The sequence below is a fragment of the Neopsephotus bourkii genome, unplaced genomic scaffold (assembly GCF_033783945.1).
Source record: "Neopsephotus bourkii isolate Nb327-2 ecotype Australia unplaced genomic scaffold, CSIRO-AGI_Nbou_v1 NB_1763, whole genome shotgun sequence".
Taxonomy (NCBI): Eukaryota; Metazoa; Chordata; class Aves; order Psittaciformes; family Psittacidae; genus Neopsephotus; species Neopsephotus bourkii.
Genome location: NW_026902237.1, coordinates 240,560 through 261,750, shown reverse-complemented (window position 1 = coordinate 261,750; position 21,191 = coordinate 240,560). Strand labels below are relative to the sequence as shown.

Here is a 21,191-nt window from a genome sequence, read left to right as displayed (position 1 = left end):
CCAGTTTGGTGTCCTTCTGATGGGGCTATGGAACTGATGGATGGGGTAGAGCAGTTGATGTCATCTACCTGGATATGTGTAAAGTGTTTGACACTGTCCCACACGACATCTTTGTCTCTAAATTGGAGAGACATCAATTAGATAGGTGGACCACTGGGTGGATAAAGAACTGTCTGGATGGCCGCACACAAAGAGTTGTGGTCAATGGCTCTTGTCCAGCTGGAGACCAGTAATGAGTGGTGTCCCTCAGGGATCGGTGTTGGGACTGGTCTTGTTCAACATCTTTGTTGGTGACATGGGCAGTAGGATTGAGTGCGCCCTCAGCATGTTTGCCCATGACACCAAGCTGTGTGTGCTGGAGGGAAGGAATGCCATCCAGAGGGACCTTGGCACACTTGTGAGGTGGGCTGATGCCAACCATATGAAGTTTAACTCTGCCAAGTGCAAGGTCCTACAGCTGGGTCGGAGCAATCCCAGGCACAGATTCAGAGCAGCCCTGCAGAGAAGGACTTGGGGGTATTGACTGATGAGAAAATGAACATGAGGCAGCTTCAGTGTGCTCTCGCAGCCCAGAAAGCCAACCGTATCCTGGAATATATCAAAAGGAGTGTGACCAGCAGGTTGAAGGAGGTGATCCTGCCCCTCTGCTCTGCTCTCGTGAGACCTCACTTGGAGTATTGTGTGTGCAGTTCTGGTGTCCTCAACATCAAAAGGACATGGAACTGTTGGAACAAGTCCAGAGGAGGGCTGTGAGTATCATCAGGGGACTGGAGCATCTCCCGTGTGAAGATAGGCTGAGAAGGTTGGAGCTTTTCGGCCTGGAGAAGAGAAGGGTTAAAACTTAAACAGGAGAAGTTTAGATTGGATATAGGAAGAAATTCTTCACTGTTAGGGTGGTGAGGCACTGGAATGGGTTGCCCAAGGAAGTTGTGAATGCTCCATCCCTGGCAGTGTTCAAGGCCAGGTTGGACAGAGCCTTGGGTGACATGCTTTAGTTGGAGGTGTCCCTGCCCGTGGCAGGGGAGTTGGAACTAGATGATCTTAAGGTCCTTTCCAACCCTAACTATTCTATGATTCTATGTTTTGGGTTTTTTTTTTTTTCAGCTCAGAGGCTATTTAAAAGGATAGTTGATTCTATTAGAACAATAGCCATATTAGTAGATTTGATTATTTTGTGTAACAAGAACAAACTTGCTTTGTTTTATTAAAATTCTAGCAATAAAGATTTGTACCCTGTATTTATGGTCCTTTGGTGTTTTGTGATATCATCTAGATCTAGCATTCAGGCAGGAAGAGCAATGGTTCTTTTATGCTTGTTAGATGAAATTTAACTCCAGTTGCCTAAAAGAAAATTACCGCATATATACCAGAATTAGTAGCTAGAAACAAAGATTCTCAGAAATAAGAGCACTGTATCATCATCTATGGATATCTCAGATTCTTTTGAGATATCATTCCTATTTTTTCAAGCATTAAAAGAGCAGAAAAACTTTAAAAGCCCCCCAAAACTTCCCAATGTAAAATGTGTGATTCTTACTGAATAGTAGTATCTCTTTTAGGTATCACTTTGTCAAGTACGACTTCCCACCGCCCCAGGTTGGGTTATTTATGGAGAGTCAGTGATTTGAATGCTCTGCTTAGGTTCAGTTTTGCATAGATTTTAATTAAACCAAGTGTATTATTTCTAACACTTTCCTACATTACCTATTCCTGCTTTCTGCTCTTACCGACAGAGTGGAGTTGGAAGGTCATGGCTGCACTGAAGTATGGGTCAAAGCTGTTGTGGTTGAGCAAGTTCTGAAAGTTCTAGGAGTGTCTTGTGGAAATATATTGGAATGCATTAACTTTGGACCAGTTTACTTTGGGTCTTCAAAGACTGAACAAATATTTTTATACAACGAAAGTCCTGAGCGTATGGACTGGGTAGCAGTACTGGAAGACAATGCCATTGGAGGAGAGATGGTAAGAAACTGTTCTGGGTTTTATTTCAGTTGAAAACTTGTTTTCACTTCTGCTTTTGCTTTTTTTTTTTTTTTTTGTTTCTCAGCATTACTCTTCTAGTATTTTTTACTATGTCATATCATTTCCTGATCTTAAAATTTCTAAATTTTCTTTCTAAAATTTCTGTCTAATCAACAAATATTTTTCTATAATATAATTTTGAAATTCAGTTTTTCAGATATCTCTGTTTCACTTTGTGACATCTTAACCTTAACAGGAGTAAGTACAGTCCATGTGTCTGTGTGGGTTTTGTTTGCTTGTTTCTTAGGGTTTTTTCGAATGTTTTTGCTTGAAATCCTGCTTTGAAATCAAAACATACTTTGGTATTCTAAGATGTTATGAATCTGGTTTCACTTGTTTTTCTCAGGCAGTGCAATCGTGTGAGTGAGCATCATCTTTAAAAAAGGGAATTCAAAACCTTGTCATGGAATTGATGTTTAAAAATTGGTTAATTTGCCATGTGATAGGTAGCTATGTCAGTGCTATTACTTAAGTTATGAATTTCTGTGTGATGATGTGTGAATATGAAAATGATGAAAATGTATGTGTAAGGAAGAAAACACTCCTACCCTCCCAAAAAAACCCCAACCAACCAACCAACCAACCAACCCCAACCAACAAAACCACAACAAAACCAAGGAAAAAGCCCCCCAAACCCCACCCAAATACCAAATACAAAAGGGGAAGCAAAACAGGCTAAACTATTCTACATTTTGATTATATTTTAGGGAACAGATCTTCAGAGGAGTACAGAAGCTGCTTTACAAGACTTAAGCCTCAAGAATAGAAAAAGAGATGTAGATGTTTCCACCTTGATCTTGTGCATTCCTAATCAAGGCACCTTGCTGCCTTATGAGAAGTCTTTGGTTACACTGTACTTTACTCCGAAGTGAGTGAGTGCTCCAAATCAGACACATACATACAAACTGATTTGGCTAAGCTATTTTGTAATGATCTTAAGTTAATGTGTCTGCAATTTTTTAATGAATGATTTCTTATGTTTTATGTGTCTTCAAAGAAATGCTTGGCATGATACTACAAATGAGGAAGTAAAGTCTGAAGGGATTATCTGGAAGAGGTTTCATAATACATTAAGGGTTTATTTGAACCAAGAATTGGTTAAGCTCTTTTTGAGAGAACAAGAATTTTATTAGATTTTGCCAAGGGAACTAATTGCAGTTCTCATTAAGTATGTTAAGTCTTTAGAGGTTTTTGAGAGAATTTTACAGTGTCAGATTAAGTGTCTTTTTGATGACTGCAGATTTATTTTATAAAAATATACTATATGTGCAGAATTTTGAAAGATTATATATATCATCACCAAGAAACCAAAACATTTTGGACTAATTTTGTTCCATTAAAAAAAAATAAAAATCATAAAGGAACATTTCTTTTGAAGATAAGGAAAAGAAAAAAAATGCTCTCTAGCTATATCCCATACTTAAACTATAGTTACAGGTGGTTATTATGCATGTAGTATTAGTTTAGAAAACTGTTGTAGACTGGACAAGATGTCAGATGACTAGTATAATAAGCATACAGGTACTGTTGCTTAAATTTGTTGCTGTTCCACTGTCTGAAAGGAAGTATAAAGGCTATTTGTTCAAACTGTATCCAACCACAACAAAGCCAGACTGGTTGACGAAAAATAAGCCTTGATTTTTATATGGGTTAGAGTTTGGCGATTTGTTTTTTTCCCCGTCTTGTAATTAGAGTTTGTGGATCTTACAGAAAATATCAAAGAGACTTTGGAGTCCATGACTCATCACCAAAGCAAGATTATGTACTGTTTCTGAGATTTGAGGATGTTGGAAATAAAGATGTCTGTCTGGAGGCCCTTGATGATGGTGCTACAGCAATCAAAGGTTTGTTACTGGAAACATATAGTGAGTACCACTGCAGACCCAATGATTTGAACTGCAGGCAGTTCAGGACACTGGTCGCTCGAGATTGATCCAGGAGATGACAGTCTTGTTTGGAAACATCCTGAATGACCAAGGAGCCTTCTTTCCAACTGGATTTGTCTAGCACACATTGCCCTTTTAGTCATCATCGCGCTTGTAGTAAGTGTGGGTAAAGCCCTTCCCAAATCTTCATTCGTGAAGCAAAGCCATCAATCAATAGTGACTATCAGAAATGTGTACGAGGATGATAAAACTGTATGTCTGGATTTTTTTTTTAAATTTCTTCATCTTAGCAGTTTTATGGGAAACCTATGTTTGTATTGTTTTTTGTTTTGTTTTGTTTTTTTTTCTATTTATACAAGTAAATTATTGTAACTTACATCTTTAATGTTTTAGCACCAAAACCTCTTTGAACAATGAGTAGAAACGAGGAGGGAATTGTGTGTCATGAACACACCGGCTGCTAGTGAACACCTAGAACTTAATTATAAATGTAAATATTTGAAAGACATAAAAGAACCCCCAGTCATTTGGAAGTCACCAGCATTTTGCTAATACCAGTTTTGTGCATTTTCAAGTGGATAGTTGATCACCTTCAGCTTCCGTAATGAGGTAATATGTTATCTAAGCCATTATAAGTAAGCATGTCTGGGCTAAGTTTATAGAAAATTGCATTATAATTACATCATATTATGGTATTATATTGGTTTTGCAACCATAAAACTACAGTATGACTTTTCTGTGTGTAAGCAAATAGGTGTGTGAGATTTTTTTGTGGTTTGGGTTTTTTTTTTATTTGTTTGTCTATTGCAGTGAATCATCCCCATCACATGGACTTAGCTTTGACAGGTTCTGGGCTTCCTGTCATGTTAACTTTTAATCCAGGACCAGTTATTAACTTTTCGGACTGTTTCATGGGCGAACAAACACAAGTTCTGTGCACACTCAAAAATGAATCTGAGTCCCTTCCAGTAGCATTCAGCTTCCGCAAGACTGCTCACTTTAATATATCTCCTGAAAAAGGAAAAATTACAAAAAAATCTGCAAAGGTAACTTACCCTTTCTCTTAGATTCTGTAGACATGCTGATTACTTTACAGTAGTCAGCAGTGGAAGTCCTTGAAAATAAACCAGAACAATTTCATTTCAATAGCCATGGCATTTAGTATCATCCAAATGTGTTTTTTTTTCCTGCTTATGTAGTGCCTTTCCTGTACTCCAGGAAGCAACAAGTATTAATTTAAATTTGAAAAAAAAAAAAATAATTGCAGCATGTCCTGGGCTTAAACCATGACACAGCACTAAAGAAACTTTACTCAGTTTTTTCCTGGCTTTAAATTTCTTATATTTTACTGACTTGAGAAGGCTGATTTATGTTTAAACCTTTCCAGGATCATTTTATTTTCTTTCAGTAAATGAGAGCTACTGAAGTAAGATAAAATTTCTTTTAATGGAAGAAATTTTGCCTAATTTATGTCAAATATGGAGTCGGACACTTGCAAGTTCACAAACCTGTAACTCAGGGCACAAGAGAGAATAATTGCCTCGGAAATGGGCAACTGTGACTTTGTGGTGGTCTGATGTGTAGCAGTTTTTTATTTCCTTATATTGTTGATTTATGTGTGGCAGTTGGCATATTCTAAAAGGTCAGTTTTGAGCACTTATCTTAGAAGTAAGTGTGGAAAGAAGTAACTCAAACAGAGAATTACACAAAACTTTGCTTTTCTGGTCATATGTCTCATAACAACTTTTATTTTCCAGGATGTGATGTTTTCATTTACTCCACATCAAATAGGAACATTTAAAGTGAAGCAAGTTGTTGATATAATTGGTACGGCGTTTGAGAAAAATAATTTTCAGGTTCTGAAGACAAAATCCTTTCATCAAATATATTTGAGCTTTAATGGTGTGTGCAAATCTAAACGAGTAAACATTCTATTCAAAATTAATCCTGGTAAGATGCTAAAAAGATAAGTGACAAGTGATAAAATGTTTTATAAGTACTTTTTAAAGTGCTTATGCACAATTAAAATATGTTTCTGTGGATCAAAGAGTTAATATTCAGGTTTTGTCAGCTTTTCTAAATGCTCATTTACCTTTTGTCCTATTAATGTCCTCATTCTGCTCCTATTGCAGGTTTATAAAGAGGTTATGAGGGGTACCTGTACTCTATAGGCTACTGATATTTATGCTTTGCTTCTAAGCTTCATTGAAGCATGGAGGGAAAGTGATTTTTTTTTTCAGATCCTTATAGAGATGGGGTTCCATATCTTCATGTTCTCCCAGTCTCTGAGGATGAGTATGTATACTTGTATCTGTATATAGTGGAGGGGGGATAAGGCTGGAATGAAGCTCCTTGCAAACTATGCCTCCATGGGCAGTGGAAGGAAAATACTATAGGAATCACTCTTATAGTTTGGAGGATGGAACGTAGTTGTTTGGTGGTTTGTTGTTTGGGGTTTTTTGGTTATTTGTTTTTTTTTTGGTATTTTTTTCAGGTTGGGGAGAAAAGGGCAGTTAAAGACTGGATTTACTAATTTATTTATAGTGCTGTTTTAAACATAGATATTTAAAACATATATATAGACAAGAGAAGTGAGCAAACACATGGACTAGTTTCTGTCATAATTTTTCTCTTTAATGTACACGTGCTTTTCTGAAACTAGAGTGAAAAACATCAGAGCTCTTTTTAATTGTGATAGCTTGGGAGTTCTTTGTCAAAAATCATGCCTGTGTTTGCAGCCCTTAAGGCAAGCTTTAGGAAACTGCGGGCATTGTTGTCACAGAGGCAGCTCTGAGTGTTTGGTCATGTGCATGCACAAGACAGTGAGTCACAGCTGGACATAGTAGGAGTGGTTTGCATTCTAGTATTTGCTTGTCTGTGATCTAGCCCAGGGAAAGTGGTTGATTGCTAGGATGGTCTGAATGCCTTTTTCTCTCTTGTCTGAGGAAAACAGTGGGATGGGTGACTGATAGTTGCAATGCTAGGTGGACCATTATAAATTAAGAATTATTTTTCTAATACTTTTTTTTCATGCTGACTATTGTTCAGTATATATTAGTACAAGTGAATGTAACATCTTTTACTTGAATTTTAAGGTATAACACCAATGATTTCCAATGCAGTTGGACAGTTTGTAGCTCATGGCACAAGACAGTGCACTGATACAGCACCTGTGGCAATACTTAAATCAACCCAAACACAAATTCATACTCACCGGATAAACAGGAATCGTAAGGGTGATGTACTTACAGCTTTTCCTAATGATCGGGCAGCCAGCATTAGGCCTGGTGAATGGAATAAAAAGTACAGGTAAAAATTATGCGAATGTACAATGCAAATTTGCACATTCTTATATAGTATATAAAAGAGAGAGATTGGTTGCTCATATGACAGTTTACTGGGTTTTGTGACTTTTTTGTTTTTCAGGCCTAAAGTTCCTTAAAATTCACTGAGTTCTACTTAAACTTATGCCTTTTGCAAATAAATTTCACGAGTTGCTTTTCTCATGTGAAACTACAAATGCATCTGTTACAGTTTCAGTATTTCATCTTTATGGTTGCCCTTATGAGATTAAATATTAATAATCAGCTACAATAAAAATAATGTTTGCAATGAAATATATATATGTAACAAAATTGATGTTTTCATTCTAACAAGACCTAGAATTATTTTACACACATAGTGAAACTTCAATTCTCTTTAAATACTTAGGACTATTTTCACAAAGACTGAAAGATATAATTATATAGATCCAGAGTTTTCTTATACTGACTATGAACGTCTGTCAAAAGAAGCACATAAGAAATACTATGCAGACTTCATTTCTAGTTTAAGACAGTGTCGCTTACTGAAAGATACCACTAGGTAAGATTTTGTTTAAAGGATAAATAAATACTTCAAGCTTATATGAAAAATGTGTTTATATGCGCAGAGTTAACTTAGTGGCACCAATCATATGCCTAAATTTGTCCCATGCTGAAATGATTATGGTCTTGGGATCTTCATTTAAAATGCCTAAAACAAAACCTGTTTTCTTCAAATGTTCATTTAGACAGAGATCACTTCCTGGATAAAATGTAGGGATGGAGGCATGAAACTTGAAATTACAATAAAGTGCCAAGTTTTAAGAAGAGTTGGCTACAGTTAATAGGAAAAATATGACATTGATTGTGTTGGATTCTCTTTTATTTTTATATGATAAATAGTATGTATTTCCAACTTGTATCTGTAGCTGACCCAGAGTGGCAGATTCAGTATGTAAATTATGAAATAATTTGTGTAATAAAGCAGGTAAGATTAACGGATTGTATTGGTCTTTTAGCTTTATTTTAGATATGCTTTGGAACAAAATAACGGAAAAGAACTTACGCCTCTGTTATTTCTAAAAGTTTTATTAAAAAACAAAAAAAACAAGGAAGCCCCAAACCAACCTGTAAAACCTCTAAAGAAGATGAGTAATATCTTAAGATTGTTTAGTTTTCAAGAGCCATTATTTAAAGAAAAAAATAATGCCAGTGGATTATTCTTGTAATCTCAATTTACCTTACTCTGTTTATATACATCATGATTCAGACAAGGCCTGCGGAGCTTGATTTATTTTATTTTCATATAGGCACATGGTGTATGGTGTTCTTGAAAGAAACTGGTGGTGTGGAATGGTTGAACTGCTTATATAACTATAAGGCATATATTAAAGTTATATTCTATTGCATGAGGAGCAAGATCAGAAAGGAGCGTTTCACAATTATCAGATGAATTTCACTGTTACTATCCAACATAGTATTAATTTTCTGAATACTTGGTAGAAAACATCTGTATAAGATCTCTGGAAGTTTCAAATCTCTTGGTTGCAGGCAACATTGATTGAATTTGAACTTTAACCAAAAGAATTAGTTGCTCTGAAAATAAGGCTGTAAGTGGTGCAGTTCAGACATATACAATTAAAGGATTCTTTGTAATCTTGGTATTTACTAACTTTTAAGTACTTGACTTTACAGCTTAATTGTTCTTGAACAAGTATTTTAGGCACGATATCATATTTATATTTTGGTAGCTAATCAATTGCTACAAATGTGCAACAGTTGTTAATTGTTGCCTAAACAATACAGTAAAACAGTTTTCAATGCATTTTCTGTAATTGAAGTATTTTTTTGATAATGAAATATCCTAAATTAGAGTATAATTTGTTTTGTTTAACCATATTAAATAGTTTAATGTGTGGAACATGGGATGCTCAAACTTCTGGATTTCCATATTTTTTTTCTCCTCCCATATAGGCAGTTTTATATTTATAATAATTCTGTAAACATAGGCCTTCAACCAGCTGAAGGGCTTATGTCACCTAAGATGTCAATCACAGATATTCACAAGGAGAAGACACAGTTCAAAGTGCTTCCTTTAGATGAGAATCGCCTATTAACTAGTCAAAAAACATCACCAATTGGTTTTAAATCTTCAATCAAAGATGTAAGTTAAATGTGTGAATAGTAACGTAAGCATAATTTGTTTACCATATAAAAAGCATAAGAATTTTAATCCTGCTCTGAGAAGATGCTTTGTGCTTATCACAGACTTGGAGCGGGCTTAATGCTATGCCATCTTCTACCAAGGAAAAGGAAGACTGTAATCTAACTTTGACATCAAAGCAGCTTCATCAAATACTCATAGGTAAGATTTTTAATTTGGTTACTAAATATAGTACTACAATAATAAATACACTACTTGTTATAAAAGCTCTCATTTACAGTAATGCACTTTACATTCATAATTTTTCAACTTAAATAGAAAATAGTTTGGTGGCAGCTTACTATCTACAGTAGTGCTTAACAAAAGCTTTTCTCACAAAATAGCAAGGTATGATTAGACATGAAAATGTAAAAAGAGCTTTCTTTAAAGACTGCTCATACTACAGCCTATTAGAAAAGCATCAATGAAGCATAATATGAGGGTTGTTGATACCCCTATGCCTAGTTATTGGGTAGTATCTGGACTAATATTAATATTGGGAAGATTCATGGGAGTGTCCAGAATTTCTGGGAATTAAGAGTGAACTGTGACACCCAAAAAAAGTGAAACTTCTTCAGGATTCTCCTTTAAAATAATTTCAGTGGATTGTTCTGTGATGGGGATTTACATGTGCTAAATTCTGTGAGGGTCTCGTCTATTGACAACACTTGGTATTAAAACTGGCCTATTTTGAGATCATTTTTCTTTGGTAAAATTATTTAGCAGGAAAGTAAAAATATTCAGTATGTTCTGGCCTTTTTTTAAAAATTTTCAGGGAAGCCAGAACTGGCATAGTGTAGCTGTGCATACTGATACACTTAAGGAAAAGCAGAATAAGATAAATATAGTAATTACAAAAAGTGTTTAAAAGTTTTGTAAGATGTTTGATTAGTTCCATGAGCACTGAAATTTGCAGACCAGAATAAAAATTCATGATAGCCATAAATAAAGTAGGGAGATAATCCTGTCACCAGCAAATTACATGAATTATTAAAGCAAATGATCAAACCCGAGGGAGCAAACAGGTTAAGTATATAAATTGTCAGTGAATTGCTGGTTGTCTAAGTATTTAAATATCTGATCAATAAAAATATTTGTGATTATTAATAATTCCTTTAGTAATTACCACATTGCTTTTGCTGTCATAGAAATAAATGTTGATGCTGGCGTTTGAATTGTACTACTGAAAGCACACAGAACATGCATGGTATTTACTTCCAAATTTTAGTGTGAATTTGTTCTGCCACAGGGTTGTTCTAAATGGCTAATTCTGTAATTTGAAGAACTAAAATGTTTTGATCATAATGTTTTAGCAGTTATACTTATATATTCCAGGTCCTTCTACTATGGATTTTGGTGATGTTTGTGTGCAATCTACAACATTCAGGAAACTGCACATCGTCAATAACTTGTTAGTTCATATATGGGTACAAATTGATATTGAAATCGATGAATTACAGAAGTCAGGTCCATTGTCTCAGGTGGTGCCCCCTCTTACAAAGACTCATGTTCCAATTGCATTTGAGACAAAGACTCTTGGAATGTTTAAAAAGTAAGGCTTTTTATAATTGTCTTGATTTACATATTTTCTTTGCAGTACTAAAATAAAAAATCCCGTGGCTGGTTTAAGCTCAATATAATTATGATAGTTGTTAATGGTATACACTCAGTTATGGTGATACTGCAATAATTAATACAGTTTTATGTTGCAAAATTTTGCTAGTATAGTAATATTTCTTAAGATTTAAAAAATCCCCAAGAAACTGTGCTGTCAAAAGCCCATATAACCACAGGTATATCAAGGAAAAATGTTTGCCATTGCAATATATTTGTTAGGAAAATTTAATAGAAAATGCTGTGCTTTTTCCAGCATAGTGTTGCATTGCTGCATGTATGCTTTTGATGCAGCATGTGGATAAATTTATAGGCACACAGTTTTCTAGCCTTCTGATATGGAGTTAGGACTCTTATTTTCATAAAGCTGTTGAAATGACTGTATGAGGTTGATCATCTTTTGGGATGATCTTCACTTTCAACATGATTTAAGTTGTATGCAAAACAATTGCAAAGTGCTTTCTCTTAACTAACTTAAGTCAATCTTAACTGTGTGTTCATAACTGCTTTGTCAGGGATTTTCTTGCTAATGATTATATTTCACATAACTTGGATGTAACAAATACATAAAAATACATTTTTTTTTGTTACAGATCTTTCACTTACACAATAAACAGCCAACATCTTGGGCATGTGCTGGTAATTGCAAAAGCAGTGTCTGTTGAACTTGAGCTGTCTGCAAGAGAAGTGATCTTAAATCCTAATCCTGGCTACCTAGCAGAGGCAGAATTTAGAACAACTGTCAGGGTATACAATCCCAGAAATCATCCTGCTAAGTTTACTTGGAAACCTGTAATGAAAAATAGAAAAACTGCATTTTCTGTACAGCCAGCCAAAGGTATACTGTGCAAGGCCAGTGTATGCGAATGTATCTTAAATGTTAACAAAGTTAAATGAAACAAACATTCAGCTGATGCTATAAGTTCTTTTTTTTTTAGATTTGGGTCAACATCAGTGTATCCCAAAAGTAGTATCAGATCAGATCAGATCAGGTCAGGTCAGGTCAGAATGTATACCATAGCAGCACTCCCTCTACGAGGCCTTCTCTGACTGCATACTCAGTCCAGTTATTTTTTTCTAGCAGTGCTTATGTAACTATTTTTCTCAGTACAGATTGGTGATTCCAGAAGTGAGGCAGGTATTTAATGACAGTTAGCAATATTATACAGCTTATCAGGACATGAAATTTCCCAAAAGCACTGTATGTGAAGCTGTTAAGACAATGTAGAGAGTCTGAGTGATACAAATGGAATTCAATCTGGGATCAGTTTCCACTTACATTATGGATCAATATTGTTAGAAGTGTTGTAAAACATTAACTTTTACTTTCTTTCCTTTGAATTATAGTGTTCTGCAGCAGTATGATGGAACTTCATTATTAAAGAACTAACTGCTAACTGAATTGGCGTTACAAGTTCAAACAAAATTTTGCTGGATCAGCTCTGATTTCTTAATAAAAGATATTTCTGCTGATACAAGTTCGGACTCTATTGCAAGCACGAAAATGTATATGATCTTTCCCAAATTTGTGATTGTGGTTCTATTTTTTAAAATGTTGACTATTTGAGTAATTCATGGCTAAAAACTGCCGGTGAACTCTTGAGTGGGTTTTACTGCAGGGTACTAATAAACAGATTATGCAATTGTCATGAGAATTCAGAAAATAATTCTACTTAATTCTGCATACTGCTCAGCACCTTTGAAATGTAGGCTTAATCTTCAGTAATAGTAACTTCACTTTAATGTGCTTATGTTATTCTAATTAACAATATGCTAACTGTACATGTATGCTATAACATGTAAATTATGCATATTTACTTAGGCTTTGTGGAGGCCTATAGGGATCTGGAGTGTGAAGTTGTTTGGCATCCAGGGTACAGCTCTCCAGAAGCAGGAGAATTCAAGTTGTGTGTGCGTAAAGGAAACACAGTTACGTTGAAATGTTTTGCAAAGGTAAGAATTTGTGTAGGAGGTATAGAGAAGCAAAATGTGTGGTTTTTCTAAACAAGTAATTTCTTAAATATATTTTTATTATGTATTTAAAATTATTTTAGTCTCATATGTTTTCTTTTTGACATGTTTAAAAAAAGAATATTGCTCCAAAGACATGAATGGAGAAGTCAAGACAGAGACAATTTGGCTTTTTCTTGCCTGCAATGATATACCTTTCTTTGCACCACAACTTAGTTGTCCTTATATACTAAGTACTAATTACTGTTCTTGGCTTGCTTAGTTTAGCCAAACAAAGGTTGAAGGGTGATAGTACTATAGACACATATATGAAGGGATAAAAGTCAATCTGTGTGTGGGAAGGTATATGAGACAACAGACTGTAATGTAATTTTGTGTTAGTATTTGTGATAATTTGAAAAGCAGTGCTCTGCATAGTCTTCTAAACAGTGAAAATCAGCTTAGGTTAATCATATCATATCTTATGTTACACGCCAGGGAGTGCAAAGGAGAAAGACTCTTTCATTTTTTTTTCTTTTTTTTCTCTCACTGAATTGTACAGGCTACATGCACTAGAACTTCTGTTTTGGGAGCCAATAAAAACTTTCCCTTCCTTTTTATGTGCTTTCTTTATCTTTTAGGATTTTTCCCCAGTAATTTTTTTCATTTTCTTCCTCTTCTTTTGAAGCCTTGGAAATTGTTATATACATAAACGAGAGCGTAAGTTAGAATACTAGTATTTCTACTGCTATTAAAAACTCTGAAGTATCTTGTCCTGATCCCACATTTAGGATTAAAAGAAAATCACACAGCTTATGCTGTTAAATTAAATTTAATTAAAATATTTTTATTTGTCTTGAAATTAGCCCAGAAATATCTCTGGGGTTGTCTGTTCACTTTGAATAGAGATAAGTTCAATATGTTGAGTAAATATTGTCTCACATTTAAACTGTATTTGTCTATTTGAATACTTCTAATTTATCCATTTCCACAAGTATATTAATGCATTATATAATGAAAAGAAAATTAGGCTGATTTATGTATTTGCACTTAGTAATATGTAGTTTGCTTGGTTTTTCTTATTTTTCTTTAATAGCTTGGTGCTACTAAAGTTCAATTTGTGGAACAAAGGATACCCTTCAGTCATAGTCCAATGGGCTTATCTACTTGTAAGACAGCTACTCTTCGAAACATAGGATGCAATCATGCTTACTTCCAAGTAAGCTACAATTATTTTCAACATATTTAATTTCTTTAGCTGGGGAGGAAGAAGGGAGTTCATTTTATCAGATCATATTAGAGTTTGTGTTCTCAGTTGGTACACGCCTACTTAAATTTTTGTTTGGTTTTCTGAAGAAGCAGTATTTATCTGAATAGGAATTCATCCCTCTATCAAATTTGGATTGATGGATAGATGGACCAACAGACAAGCAAAGTAGTAATGGTCTAAAAAGTTCTGGAAGTTTCATGAGAACCAGTGGTGGGGGTAGAATCTCGTACTGTTGTAGCATATGTAAAAGCAGGTACAGCTTGGATGTTTTTATATTTTGAGAGGCAGAGCAAACTGGCTATCATTTCTACTAGCTGTCCAGGCAGTACATGCATAGACCTAGACCAGACACAGCAAATGTGATTACTACCATGTGAGAGGAAGATAGGCTGTATTATCAATTGGTTAAGAGATAAGATGGATGACAGAGTGTGTAAAGACATAATACACAAATTAGTAGAAAACCTAACTTCATTTGTTCTCCTGATCACACAGTAATTTGCTCTATTTATTTAGTGAAACAAGAGAGTTTTCATTAAAATCCTCAGAACTTTTTTTACTACGTTACTACGATACTAAGAAACTTGATTAATTTATTTTGATTTTTACCTCATTTCTCTGTTTATTAATGGAGCATTGTAATTAAGTATTATTACTGCACTCTTGGAGGATAGATCTGAATTAATAAAATCTGCATAATCAATAAGGCAAACATGCCCAGCGTTTTAAGCCTCCATATTTGCTTTTAAGCCAAGAGATGGCTGCTTGGTCTTGGTCATTATCACTTGTGTAGCTATACTTTAAAACGTTATCCATTTGCAGCGCATTAGAAGAGAACAAATTTTATTTTGTCTCTACTAATTGTGGGTAAACTGGATATTTACTAGTAGTATTATTAGTGAACTTTACAGTATTAGGATCCTGTGACCTGTTATTGTGAGTGTCAAAAAAGAAGTGAAGAATTTATCTCTCACTGAAAATATGCATTGTAAGATATTCTGGAGGTTTGCTAGATAGCAAGTTTTAATTTTAATTTGCTCTGGAAAACAACTTGAAAACCAGAATGTGAAGTTTTCAACCACTGTGCAAACATTATTTTGTAGTAGAGACTGACAGTCATCATGTTTAGGAATTTGTTACTTTATTTTGTTTGCCTGTATTTTTTTCTCAAGCTTCTAAGTCCAAGTTAGCATTGCATGCTATGAATGTTCTTGTAAGACTATAAAATCTTCATTATAGATATGCTGGTATTAAAAAAAAAACAAAACAAAATTCCAAAACCCCAACAAAAACACAAACCAAATCTCTCCACACTTCCCTTCCCCAAAGCCACCACCTTTTTCAGAATCATTAATGTTTTATGTTTGTGTTTGAAGGTTCGTGATTCAAACCCATTGCCTGGAATGATGATCTCCCCTTCTGAAGGGGTGGTACCTGTGGGAGGCTATGCTGATCTCAAAATCTGTTTTAATCCAACTGCAAAAATGAATTTTGATACAAAAGTGGAGGTAATCAAAACTAGAAGAACTTTGCCTTTTGAGTGTTATGTTGGCTGTTTATGTGTGGAGGTGTGTGTGCATTTAAGTATCTTTTGGACTTTATCTCCAGTGTTCTAATGTTTGGGGGGGGGGGGAAGAAAAAAAAAAAGGTTTTTATCAGCAGTTGATGACTGCTGTAACGTATTCTGAATTTTGTCTCTGTCCTGCTGGGAAGTATCAAAGCAGCCTCTCTGTTTGAACTGATTGATACTATACCTTTGGCAAACTGTTGAAACTAACTTGTGGTTGTCTTCAGAAGATTATATAGGCATATCCGCTGCTTTTATGATCTGTACTGGAGCAGGACTGTAACACCGCAGTGTCTTTAATTTCTTGACATTTTTTTGTGGTCATCTCAGAGGTGGATTTACTAATAGACTTGATTTGATGATGGGAGTGCAATAAACAACAAATCCTATTTTGTTTTCTGCATGCCTGCTTCCTGAACTTGTTCCTGATCAGATAAGTGAGAATGGGTAAAAGGATACTATCACGGAGTTGATCTTTACTAGTTTTTCTGACTGTAATCCTGGATTATCCATCCTTTGTGGCTGTCTACAGTATGCACTCTAAAGCTAGTATCCATATCTTTTTTCCATTTCCAAACCAGATTTAGCATTGCTCAAAACAATAGTACCTACTTTGTACCAGGATCTCTGTCAAGCAGTCTGTGTTGTAGTATGCTTTCCAGTCCTCACATCTGCTGAATAGATCTAACCCATCCATTCAGTTTAAATTTAACCCTACCACTTATCTTTCTCAATCTAGTTTCAATCTAGTGGCACAACTTCCTGCAATGCTATTTTTCTCTGCTGAAAACTGGCATTTCCTAAAAATTTGTGTGGGTTTGTTTTGTATTTTTTTTGTTGACAATTGCAACCATCACAGGTATGGTATGCCACAGAGGCATGATTGGTTCTTCTTTGAAGCCACATCTCACAGGAATCTGTATATAAATGTCCTGGAAAATGAAGACATTTTCTTTACCTCCTTACATTTCCATAACAGAAATGCATTATATTATAAGAGCATAATTACATTTTCATTACAAACTAAGTTGAATGTCTTTCTCCTCTCATTGTCTCTGGGGTAGGTTGGTTGGTTGGTGTCTTTTTTTTTTTTTCAAACAAAAAACCCAAACCTTTTTTTTTTTTTTCATGTAACTATGACTGATTTGGTGAGATACTTACATTAAAATGACCTTGTCAATAATCACACTTTTGTCCACTCAGGTAGAAGTGCGAAATTCAGAAATACTAATGCTTAGGATTGGTGGATTTGTAGAGGTCCCCGAAATAAACATTGATGTGGTAAGTATAAAATATTGGTAGCAATTGGTAAGATTGATAGTGTTTTACTTTCTGTGGATGTCAAAGTGGCTCATCCCTACTTCATATTTTTCATTTTTCCTTATACTAGCTTCCTGAGAAAATTATCAAAGAGAAAAACTTTGGAAGAGAAATTAAAAACAATATGTATATATGCCCATTGCATTAATGGTAGCTGACAGCCTTAGCTTTTGAATGCAAGAATCTGGAAAAAGCATGTTAAAAAGGAGATGATTTCCTTCAGGTGGGGGGGGGGTGGGGGGGTGGGCATCAATAAGGTTTCCCAGAATCCTCTGATCTCTTTACCAAAGCATGAAAGCTTTTCTGATGGTGTAACAGGACTTACGTATTGGATTCTTAGCTGTTGCATTTTATGTCCTGGAAAGATTTTGATAATAAGAGTAATTCAAGAAAATTGGTTAAACAAGGCTATTATTATGTTAGAAATTGTGAATCTTTGAACAGTTATATTTTTTTCACACTCTGGTCAGTAATGTGCTTGACTTCATAGTGCTTTGACCCTTTTTTTTTTCTTCTTTAAACTTACAGCAGCAATTTGACTTTGGTGGCGTTTATGTCGGTGCTACAAAATCAATTCCCTTTTTGCTGCAGAACAAGGGACATGCGTGTACCAGAGTGGAGTTTGACTTCTGTAAATATAAGGATTTTGAATTGAATGCTGATGACCCGTCAGGTATTTACTTTTGCTATATCAGAATTTTCATTATATAAAGAATGGATAATGGTAAGAGAATAGCTGTAAAGCTATTTCTGGTATACAGTTTTTCCTATTTAAGAAAATCGAAAGCAATTATTTTAAAGGTGCTGCTAAATATAAATTAAGAGTAGATAGTTTGGTATGCCTGTAAAATAACAATTGCAAACAATAAGCATTTGGAAAATGTCAGATTGCCTGTAGGGTTTTTCCTCCCCTATTTTTTTTTCTTTTCATTTTTTGTTTTTATTTTTCTATATTGGTTAAAAAGTGTTTAAAAAACAGTTTGAATACCTCTCACCAGTTAAAATTAAAGAACTTAAAAAAACCCAACCAAACAAATCCAAACAACTATAGTCATTTCTTATTCGTGGGCCTCTACCCACTGTTTAGACAATGTTTACCCTTCAGTTAGTTCATCATCAGTATAAGAGTCCAGACTTCTTTTCTTAATGGTACAGAGTGTTTGCAGGTTAATCACAGGACCTCTGTTCTTCGTGATGCCCAACTTAGAATGACATTGGGGCAGTGTGTGGAATCAGGTTGCTATTCTTTTGTCTCTTGATATAATTAGTGCAGATTCATATCCTTCACTCATTGTTGCTCATCCCTTTTCTACTTCAGTACTGGCATCTTCTTTGCTGTTCCAATATCTTTAGTCACGAGAGAGTTTTGCAGCTCTGCTTATATGGCCTCTTGTCCCTGAAAGCTGAGAAAATCAGAACTCTTTCTTTTGCAATGTAGTATTATAATATTTAGCTTTATCTTTACGTATAACTATATATGGATTATTAAAAAAAAAAATCTGACAAAAGCAGAAGGGTTTTCTTACCATATGGTGGTAGGTGAGGGATCCTAGCCAGTCATCTTAACATGGAAAAGAATTGTAAGACTATCTGCAACAGCCAGCTATCCAGCATGAGAATCATCTTATTGCACATGATTTCTAGATCAGAGTTTGTGCTTGAAACAAGTAATGGTGACATCCAGTCAGGTCCAATACTGTTCAAATGGTGAATATTGGATGAGCATTGATCCTGGTGTTCCAGGATGAATACTGATCTCAAAGGAACGTTATCTTGTTTGTTGCTTCTCCCAGTGCCTTAAAATTGGATATGAAAGTCTGAAAAATGCAAGCCTTATTGATAAAGTTGTATAGATCATGCTTAAAAGTAATTTAGAAAAATAGCTCCAGCTGACTATTTTTCTCCTTGTGATTTTAAATTTCATTATTTAGTTAGCTGGTTTTGCCTAACACTTTTATTCAAAGGTAAATGACTGTTGGTTTGTTTGTTTTTTTTCTGAAATATTACATTCTCGCAAATCAAAAGCTTAATGAAAGTTGCTGGTGATTAGCACAAAATTACCCTTAGAATCCTTATAAGAAATACTATATTAATTTGTAACTTTGTGAGAAATGTTTACCATACAAATATATAGATACCTTATGCTGGAAATCACTTTGAAGTACTGCAACTGTGATCAAGTTGATATTTAGAGTAATAACATCTGTAATTTTATTCTGAATTTTGTTTGACAGTGTTTGACGGCTGTTCTTCAACGCCTTACAAGTATTCAGTTAACTTAAAGGGAAAGTCAGCTTTGCAATGCTTGTTGTCCTTCATGCCAAAAGAGGTAGGTTTATGGGTGGTGATTATGCTAAATTAAAATTGTGGTCAGTGATATTTCTATGGTGAAAGAATATAGGCATTTTAGATTCACATTTTAGCGTGTGCAATAGTTTTATAATAGTAATCCAATTCTTAAGAAAACAAGTTCTGAAATGACCATTATATAACTTGCTGCTTTCCTAAAACATTTGCATACACAAAGAACACACACTATATCAATGACTGAAAAACGGAAAAGGTAGGAATTTAAGTTGCATTCATTAAATCATTCAACAAACAGACAGGAAAAGGTAGGAACTTAAGTTACATTCATTAAATCATTCAACAAACAGACAGCCATTTTATTTTTGCAGTTATTCATGCTTAAACTCTCATATGACCAAGGGTCTACAAAAGTAGAGGAGTTTTATGTGCTTTAAGGATTGGCATAGTTGCTTTCTGAAAGAGCTATTTGAGGGAAATAAACTGAAAAAGTGAGACTTAGTGGGTTAGTTTTAAATTATGAAAATAACATTTTATTGGCAGTAGGTTTCAATAGAGAGTGCTGCAGCAAATTCTAAATCTAAACCTATTGAATAACAATTTAGAAATTGAGGATTTGGGGTTTCTACGTATTTGGAGAACAGTGAACTGAAAGAAAACTTTGATATTATAAATCAGTTTAGGAACAAGCAGCTGGGGATCACTTCTATAGCACATAAACCTGTTGCATTAGCTGCATTTTTTCCTTAAATAATATCAGAGGCAATGCATCTTGGAAGGGTTGACAATATTATTTTCTAATCCACCCGCCCTCCTTTTTAGCACTTTAGTTTTGAATAAAAGGGAATTCTTTTGTTGAAAGCATCACTCAAATAATATTTACATATTACAGACTGTCTGGTAAAACTGTGATTTTCTTTCTCTCATTACTGTCAGCTTAGATTATGTGTACACATGGAAGCTATTGTGAAATTACTGATGGGGTGAATTTATAGCACATTCACTACTCTCAGATGATTTTTCCTGACAAAACATGAGTTAATAGATTAATAAAAAATGAGCTATTGCAAACCAAACTAATTTTCTCCTATAGTATAGGAGGCCATGAGGTTAGGGGAGAAGCAGTAGATGTATCTTGCATCACTGTCAGATGCATTCTCATAATCAAGTAGTCAGATTTAGACTAGATCAAAAAGTATGTAATTGCTTGCAAAATGGTACCTGCAGAATATCACCAGTGACCTATTATCAAACTGGAGGGAAGATCAGTAAGGAAAAATGCTGACATTTTCATTTAATTAGGAAGGGTCAATCGTAGAAGTTTACGACTAGATAATGCTGTTGGAATAATCTATGTGTATGGTATTATAGATCACAAGTTGAACAAATATTATGAATAGAGGCAGACATCATAGTGATTTGTGTGAATAGGAATAATGTAAGTAAAGCAAGTAAAATAGTTATTCTAATCAGTGAAGTTAACACTTCAGCTGCAACACCTTTCTCAGTTTGGATATCACACTTAATTGAAAGAAGTGTGAAAATCTCCCTTGAAAAGTAAGTCTGAAAGAAAACCCTGGAAATCATCAGAAGTCCAGAAAGCACAAACTGTGTAAAAAATAGATATAACTTCCAATAGTTTGTGGAATATAATTTATATAGGCTTCTTCACTGCAGTAGATAAGTAATGAGTAGTGGGTTTAAATTATGCCAGGATGGATTAGATTAGATATAAAAACTCATTGTAGAG

The 21,191-nt window shown here is 34.7% G+C and overlaps 1 protein-coding gene across 1 annotated transcript in view; it reads left to right on the top strand.

Moving 5' to 3' along the window:
- CFAP47 (cilia and flagella associated protein 47) overlaps positions 1-21,191 on the top strand; it is a 281,878-nt gene that overhangs the window by 23,856 nt on the left and 236,831 nt on the right. Inside the window, exons 6-22 of the mRNA XM_061378057.1 lie at positions 1,734-1,962; positions 2,730-2,890; positions 3,733-3,866; positions 4,719-4,954; positions 5,666-5,858; positions 7,004-7,217; positions 7,620-7,772; positions 9,185-9,374; positions 9,479-9,575; positions 10,749-10,965; positions 11,621-11,865; positions 12,850-12,980; positions 14,074-14,196; positions 15,624-15,755; positions 17,018-17,095; positions 17,663-17,807; positions 19,369-19,463. Of these exons, the coding sequence (XP_061234041.1) occupies positions 1,734-1,962; positions 2,730-2,890; positions 3,733-3,866; positions 4,719-4,954; positions 5,666-5,858; positions 7,004-7,217; positions 7,620-7,772; positions 9,185-9,374; positions 9,479-9,575; positions 10,749-10,965; positions 11,621-11,865; positions 12,850-12,980; positions 14,074-14,196; positions 15,624-15,755; positions 17,018-17,095; positions 17,663-17,807; positions 19,369-19,463 (2,773 nt within the window). The remainder of the gene's footprint in view (positions 1-1,733; positions 1,963-2,729; positions 2,891-3,732; positions 3,867-4,718; positions 4,955-5,665; positions 5,859-7,003; positions 7,218-7,619; positions 7,773-9,184; positions 9,375-9,478; positions 9,576-10,748; positions 10,966-11,620; positions 11,866-12,849; positions 12,981-14,073; positions 14,197-15,623; positions 15,756-17,017; positions 17,096-17,662; positions 17,808-19,368; positions 19,464-21,191) is intronic.